The 8562-nt window shown below is 39.1% G+C and overlaps 1 protein-coding gene across 2 annotated transcripts; it reads left to right on the top strand.

Moving 5' to 3' along the window:
* The first annotated feature begins 4392 nt into the window (after nucleotides 1-4392).
* Nucleotides 4393-6743, top strand: LOC145116720 (coiled-coil protein). 2 transcript variants are annotated; one of them, XM_079053047.1, is made up of 6 exons: nucleotides 4393-4631; nucleotides 5508-5635; nucleotides 5732-5835; nucleotides 5937-6024; nucleotides 6206-6267; nucleotides 6368-6743. In XM_079053047.1, exons 1-6 carry the CDS (start codon nucleotides 4519-4521, stop codon nucleotides 6518-6520), a joined length of 648 nt encoding a protein of 215 aa, XP_078909173.1. In that variant the 5' UTR covers nucleotides 4393-4518; the 3' UTR covers nucleotides 6521-6743. The 2 variants fall into 2 exon arrangements, with proteins under 2 accessions (XP_078909173.1, XP_078909174.1); XM_079053048.1 differs by having other exon boundaries at nucleotides 4507-4631; nucleotides 5491-5635.
* Nucleotides 6744-8562: the final 1819 nt, after the last annotated feature.

Below are 8562 nucleotides of genomic sequence, written 5' to 3'. Positions count from 1 at the left end.
ATGGTATTTTGGGGTCTACTTACTGGCTCCGGCTGATCGTACACTTCGCATCCTACTTTAGTATTTTGAAAATCATTTTGAAAATCTTTGAAAATCCTTTTTCCTTAGTTTGAGATTGGATTCACACGAATGTTTCTCCACTTCCCTCAAACCAAGGCTCTGATACCAACTTGTAACACCCATAAAAATCAAGCCAATTTAAAACTTTTTAAATCATTCATAAACCAATAATTATTACAAATTTGTTTTCAAAATGGTTTCATGTAAGAGTACCCCATAATCAAATCATAAAAATATAAGGAAGTGTACGGTCACACCTCACCTTCCCACGGTCATCCGAAGTACCTGAAACAATAATCCATAAATGTAGGCTCGAAGGCTTAGTGAGTTACCCCCAAAATACCAACATCATACAACCAAATCAATATCACAACAAACAATATGCATAAAGAGTCTACAGTATGACTGGATCTCCCTCATCGGGCCTTCAGTCTATCTGGACCACTCTTAGAACCTTTAGCATGTCTGGTCCGCCCTTACCGGGCGTACAGCCTGTCTGGACCGTTCTCCGGGCCTTCGGATTGACTGGACCAAACGCACCGGGCCTTCAGCCTATCCAGGTTGCCCTGGGTCTGTTAGCCTTCCGCACAAAGTAGGACCGCCTTAACCCAACCACAATCACACAATCAACACATAAATATCAAAAGCTAGCTAACATGCGCAAACAGTCAACAGATCTAACATATCACTAATCATAACACCATCCGAACTACCAGGATGCAGATCTAACAGATCACTAATCATAACATCATCCTATATCCAGGATACAGATCTAACAAACCAATGAGCATAGCACCATCCTATCTACCAGGATGCAGAACTAACAGATTACTGAGCCATCAGCCTGACTGGACCGCCTCGCAGGGCCTACAGCCTATTTGGATCGCTCCCGAGCCTTCGGCACGTCTGGACCGCCTCGCAGGGCCTACAGCCTATCCGGACCGCTCGTCGGGCCTTCGGCCTGACTGGTCCGCCTCGCAGGGCCTTCATTCTATCCTAGCCGCCCTGGGTTTGTTGATCTTCATCACATGGCAGGACCGCCTCAACCCAAACATACACATACCTATGTCGATATACTAATAACACATAATCAATCAACAAACAAGCACATATCATACAAATCATAACAACATAATAACATATTATAACCAGGATAACAATCCAAAGGGTCGGCCTTGGTGCCTTAGACCCTATTGATATAGCGAGGAGAACTCACCTCACACTGCTGAAGTCCTGCGGATAAAACCCTAGCTGCTGGATGACAGATTCTCGAACTGTCAACATCAAAACAACACCCAATTAATAATTGGGTTCCCATACATAACCACAAGTCAATTCTTGGGGTAAAAGACTACTTTACCCCCAACCTAGTTTAATTCAATCCCAAGGCCCAAACTCACACTCCAAAGGCCCAAAAGTCAACCAATGAACCAAAACCCAACATATGGCCCAATTTTCCAAATTGGGTCCAAACCCCTCACATGGTCTTACCTTAAGGCCCAACCATTTATTCTAGTCCAGACACTTGGCATTCCAATGGTCCAATATCTCATAATCACCAAGGCCCAATTATGGCCCACCTATGACCCAATTTTTCAAATTGGGCCCAAGTATTTCCAATGGGCCTTATCCTAAAGCCCATCCAAATATTCTAGTCCATATACTTGTTCTTGGATAGCCCATCCATAGCCCAATCACCAAAGCCCAATAGAAAGGCCCAACTCAAGGCCCAAGCAAAATTAGGATTTTCACATAAAATGACGATTAGGGTTAAGTGTTCTTACTTAACCCATTAAGGACTTAATCCATTAAGTCCATCATTCGACTAGATAAATCATACGGTGTGATCGAGTGTAGTTCATAATTCAATTCCAATGGCCCAAAACGCGGGTCCAGATAAGTCCAAACCAACAAATCCAAAATTAGGGTTTTCTAAACCCTAATTAGGGTTTCCAATCCAATCGTGTGCCCATTAGTCAAATGGTTAGGTTTTTAGGTCAATTAGGGCTTCATTAGGTCAATAAGGGTTAAATAAGTCGGGCACCACACACTACCACCTCGGGTAGTGGTGGTCAACGGCGGCTCATGGCGGCGGCGGCCACCTCGTGGTGGTGGTTATGGTTCTAGTCCAATCATGTCCAAGCATCCCAAAGCAATCTAAACACAAGCAAAAGCAAACTGCAACCCAACACGGCGGCTGGTGGCGGCAGAAGGTGGCAGCTACCACCTCACGGTGGTGGTTATGAATTTCTTGATTATTCTGTCACCAATTACAATTATATAACACAATATCCCAAAATAAACACACACACAATAAGATACACACACACAGCCACCCTTGTGGTGGTCGACGATGGTACAAGGTGGTGGTGGTGGCTTTTCTTATGAAATCCGGCCAAACAACCAACTCTACGGCAGGCTCTCTAGTGGCAGAAGCACACCCACACGTTTGCTCGGAAAAAATAAATCCAACCACCCAACTGGTGGTGCACGGTGACGGCAGCAGCAGCACTAACGGCAAAAGCGGTGGCTAACGACGGCGAACTAAGATTGCAGCAACTTTGTTTTCAACGGAAACGGGCAGTGGCGGCGCCAACGGAGCTGAGATGCAGCGCCGACGAACAGAAGAAGGATGATAACATCAGCTGACGGTGAAACAGCCGCATGGCGGCGGTAGCAATGACGAGACCCAATCAGCAGCACATTCGACCGGTCTCGGTGGTTCTTCCGGTTTCGCTTACATCTCCGGCAACCGCGTTGCGATGACGCTCATCGGCGAGGCAGCAGGCGGCGGCCTTGGCTGATCTGAAGGACGAGCATGGTGGCGACTGAGTTTACAAGTGACGGCTGATGAGTCCCTTAAGGTTAGGGTTATGGGATGGGTTATATACCCGACACCATTTGAAACTTCCTTCCATAATGACGCAAATGGTCCCTCCCCATAAGAATCTTTTCAAACAAAGTCCATAATTTACCATTTATACCATGCCTTCTGAAATCCCTTTCAAATCAAGTCCGCAATTTACCCAACAGCCCCCAGCCTTCAAATCCTTTCATAATAAGTCTAATACTTATCAAACACCCCCTGACTTTTAAAAATCTTTACAAAATAAATCCCGAAATTACACTTTAATCCCCGAAATCTAAATCATGTCATTTGACTCCCTGAAACCAACACCCCAATAAATATTATGGAATTTAGGGCTACTATTCATTTATTAATCTTTATCTATTTATTTATTAATAAACGGGATGTTACAACCCATCTCCTTCAACAACGTCAAACCATCCAAACCCACCACCCGTTTCACTACCATCAAGGTTGCGACGACAGGGGAGGTCCCCACCAAAGAAGCTCCGATGGGATTCATCCCACCTGAACTCGACCCTAACACCTCATCTCCAATCTTCGCCGTAATACCCCACCAGAGCAGCTCCCTCCGCCACTCCTTGTTGCCATGGTAAAAACCCACCACCACCGTGTTTATTTTGTCGAGTACAGGAGCCCCAAACATCCCCGACCCTTACTCATTCCTCCCCCCGTATCTCACGCGGCGATTTCTTCCCCTTTACCGGTCACCGGAGCAGCTCCCTACAACAACCCCTCTCGATTTCTTCCCCTTTATCGGCTCACCGCTTTCATCACTAATGTTTCTTTGCAGCATCGATTTTGATAGCCACTAAACTGAGTCTTCTCAACATCCGTCGGAAATCAGTGGACCTCAGCCCACTATCACCGGACCTGCACTCTGTTGCTGAATCGATGTCGGATATATACCTTGATCTCTGTGTGTGTATGTGTGTGTTCATAGTGAAAGTGGGTGAAGATCTATAAGTTTGTGGGTTAATCTAAGTTGCAGGAAAAAAATGAGAATCAATTGTTTGAGAATGGAGGAATCGGAGAAATCGATTGTTTGCAAGAAAAAATTGGAGTCTCTGATGTTGGAATTTGATGTTCAAATGGATTATGAACGAGGTTTGGATCGGCGGTGGGTTTACACATGAGAGAGAGAGATGTGGGCCCCAAATTAATTAATTATTTTATTTTTCATTTAAATTAAATAGAAAAAGCATAAAAAAAATATATCAGAAGGGCATAATAGTCTTTTCAATTTACTGAGGGACCAAAAACGCAACGAAACTAGGTCAAAAAAACAACCAATCCAAAAAAATCATGGTTTGAACTAAAACCCAAAAAATTACATACGACTCCGAACATTTTTGCACTTTTGTCTTCATTGAAAGTTTGAATGTGTATCCGACCCGTTGTTTTGAATCCGAACATTCCCATCCATAATATAAAGTAAAGGCCGTGAACTACGCATTTTGATTCTTTTCAATTTTGATCGACAAAATAAAGCAATAAGGAGTCATCGTCTCTCCTCTTTTCCCAAACGCAAACCCTAGAAAGAGGAAAAGAGAAAAGAGTCTCCTTTGTGGAGAGCCGAGAGAGCGAAGATGGTGTTCTACTTCAAAGCCCGACCAGAAGCCGGAGACTACACCATCTTCATGGGTCTTGACAAATTCGAGAACGAAGAACTCATCAAATACGGGTTTCCCGAAGATATATGGTATACACCCTCCCCCTCCCTATCTCTTTCCTTAACTTCGTAATTCACATAATTTAAAACGTTAAGGAATAGGTATCTGTGGGTGAGGGTCTACGCTTATGTAAACTGGATGATTGTTCATTAATGTTCTTGATCCGATTGCTTCTATGTGTACTGAATTGTCCATTTTAATCGGTATGGATACGCATGTCGATCAAATTTACTATTTCTTTAGCTTTTGTGAAGGTAATAGTATTGTTGGAAAGGGGGGATTGTGAAATTGTGCTCTTACATTACCCAAATTGCAATAATTAGCAAGTTTCTTAGACTCATTTCTAATTTCTAATATGGTCGGGTTTGTAAATGATTACTAATCCCGAGTTGAATGAAGTCAGTAAAGTTTATTTCTTTGTTATATCACATAATTTAGTTTAATGAAGATGGCAATGTTTCTTTCTTTGTTAAAAAGGTAAAATTATTTTTATTTAGTAAATTGAATATCAAAAGATTTTAAGTCATATGAATGTCTTACAATTTCTGATTGTTTTAATCTCTTTTATCTTACAATCTTCTTTTCTTTTATATTATTTAGCACAACACAATAGAATCAAGATTTAATTTGCTAACATACCTACATCTTTCTGTTGTTCTTTTCTGAAAGTGTATGTAGTTATGATAACAATGAAACTAAGACATCTTCAGTGCTCATTTCTTTTTGACTCAATGCAGAAAGAACGACTTAATAAAGGAAACTAGGGAAATGAGATTTTCCTTTAAGGCTTTAACTATACAAATTTCTTGGGTCTAATTCGGGCACAAAAACTACCAATTTCTTTTTTTGGATTAATTATTTTCACCTTATATCTAGTTTATCATACAGGGTTTTTTCTACCTCAGGTTCCATGTGGACAAAATGTCTTCTGCCCATGTTTATCTAAGGATGCGTAAAGGTCAAACAATTGATGACATTTCTGAAGGACTTCTTGAAGATTGTGTTCAACTTGTCAAAGCAAATTCCATCCAAGGCAAGTCCATTCTCATATAACAATTAAACATTTTTGTTATTACCCATATGGCCCTTTACTTTATCATAATTTTTTTTTTTTCAAATCATTTGACAGGAAATAAAGTGAACAACATTGATGTTGTTTATACACCTTGGCAAAACTTAAAGAAGACTCCATCCATGGATGTAGGTCAAGTTGGCTTCCATAACAATAAAGCTGTGAGTCACTTCACTTCTATTTTTCTTTCTAATATTAAAAAAAAACACATCAAAGTTACTAAAAATAGAAACATTTTTTTTCTTTCTATTTTTGTGTTTAGGTGCGCACTGTGAGGGTGGAGAAGCGAATAAATGAGGTAGTTAATAGACTGAACAGGACAAAAGTTGAAAGAAAACCTGATCTGAAAGGTACTTTTTAATTCAGTTATTTGACTTTAAACGATTGTTATAATTTATAAAAACCATTTAACAGAAATTTTATCAAGATAATCAATTTTGAAAAATATGTTGGTTTTAGTAAAATGAATAGTAAAAGGTGTGTGATTAATTTAGAAATTTTATTGTTAATTTTCATGTTGTTTATTTGTAGCTGAGCGTGAAGCAGTTAATGCTGCAGAAAGGGCAGAGAGGAAGCAGCAGCTGAGAGACAAAGTGAGTATATATTGATAACATGTGGAATTATATTTTACAGAAAAGCCCTTGAACTTTCACCATTTTATCGATTTAGACACGTAATATGATGTTTGTACAGAAAAGGAGAGAGGAGATGGAAAGGCTTGAAAAGGAGAGACAAGCGGAGGTGAGGAGCTACAAAAATCTAATGGTGGCTGACAAAATGACTTCCAATAAAGAGATTGCATCAACCCACAAGTCCTTACAAGAACTCGAAGAGGATTTCATGTAAAACATATCTTTCACAAATACAACAAACCAAACTGTTTTCTGACCATTTTGACCAATGGTTTTGGTTTTGGTTTTATTGATTGATGTAGACTTGTGGATTTCAAGTGTTATGATTATGATATGATGATGCCCCGAGTCTCTTGGTTTTTGTGGATGTTTAATAAAAAGGTAAAATGGCCGGAATTCCACAATTCCAAGAGGGAGGGAAGCTTGGTTTGTATGAATTTGTTGTTTGCTACTTTTTTTTTTTTTTTTTTATGATATCATGATGATAAAGTTATCTTAAATTCTTGGTATGATGTTTGTGTAGGCTATTGTATTTGCATTAAGTTATCTTGATATGCATATGGTATAATTACAATATCCTCATAGCGAATAAACATGTTGCTTTTGTTATGAAGGACAATGGTCTGAACAAGTTTTCTAAGGCTACCTTTGATGATAAAGATGAAATGGGTATTTATGTCTCTACTTTGAACTGTGTTTGTATGTTGTTATACTTCGGGACTTCACTTTATGAGACTGTTTTCAATGATAATGATGAAAGCGAGATTTATGTTTTTACATGTTTGAATTTGGACTTGTGTTACAAAGGATAACCAAATAAATTAGTTTTTAGGGTTATTTTTATTGATTAGGATGAAAAGAAGCATTTATGTTTTTATAGTTGTATGTGATGCCTACGTTGTTTGAATATGGCATTTCACTTGGATTGTGGTTGTTACAAAGTACAACGCACTAAACAAGTTTTCTAACGATTCCTTTCAAGTGGGTGTTAAAAGAAAAAAAAAAAAAAGTCATTCGTAAGCACCAAGGGGTTTAAGATAAAAACCTTAAGTCATCCACTACTCCAATCTTCCTATCTAATAAACAAAACTACTATGCCACGTGTCCACTCAAAAACAATCATTTCTTACAAAGTTAAATACCAATTTTGCCCCTGCTTTATTTCACCGTATATTCAATAAAAATCACGTCATCAGAGTTCTCTTCTCGGTTCTTGAATTTCAGCTTTTCGATCTTTTTCTGGTACAGTCCTCACCACAATAACTCCGTATTTAGAGTTTTCTTGGCGGTTCTTCTTCTCCCCACGTTTTGCACAATCCCTGGTTGTCTCCTCCAAGATCGTTTCATTGATTGTCGGTTCTTCTTCTCCCCACATCTTCTTCTCTGATCTCTGACTTTAGGATTGCCTTTTATTGTTGCCTAATTCATCGATTTCATCCATGGAAATTAAAGTAAGGTATGTTTCTCTTAATAACCTTTGATTCCCATCTACCTTTCTCCTGAAATCAAAGATATAGCTTACCATATGACAAATTTAATTTCAATTTTGAAATCATGTTTTTCGGTTGAAGTTGTATAACCCTAGAAATAGTTCTCTTATATTTTTCTTGACAAACACGGTGGTGTTAGGGATTGTTATCGTCCTCCGGCAGCGACAATGCCTACCCCTATGGTCTCTGGCAACGATTGCTCTTCATCCATTGTTCTTAATGATCGTTTTTCTTCCATACTTACCTTGAAGATAAGGAAGTTGTACACCTAATTGAACCTATTTTTCCTCAAAGATTGTTGCAGTCTTCCAGAAGACTTTGAGGCTAACTAATGAGAGTCGCAGAAAGATTGCATCTGGGAAGATAGTTAACTTGATGACAACTGATTCTGAATCACTCGGGGCATGTTTCATTACCATTTTCCTCCATTTTAGTCATATATTATATATTTTTATTATCTTTCTAATTTTCTTTCCATTTCTTTTCCAACAGCAAGTAACTCAATCACTTCACACTTTATGGTCTGCACCTTTTCGTATCATTCTTGCTTTGGTTCTTCTCTACCAACAACTTGGTGTTGCTTCAGTCCTTGGTGCATTATTGCTAGATCTCATGTTCCCCATACAGGTACTATCACTCATACATACATACATACATACATACATATAACTTGTAATTTGTCATGAGGGCTAATTCCTCTTGCAGGGTCCAAGCATCCTTTTTTATATCTGGATTCAAATGATTATGCCACCTGAAACATTACAAA

Source organism: Lactuca virosa, chromosome 5 (genome assembly GCF_052849685.1).
Source record: "Lactuca virosa cultivar CGN04683 chromosome 5, Lactuca_virosa_CGN04683_v6, whole genome shotgun sequence".
Lineage (NCBI taxonomy): Eukaryota > Viridiplantae > Streptophyta > Magnoliopsida > Asterales > Asteraceae > Lactuca > Lactuca virosa.
Note: the sequence above shows the minus strand (reverse complement) of the source record. Positions and strands in the feature narration are given on the sequence as shown.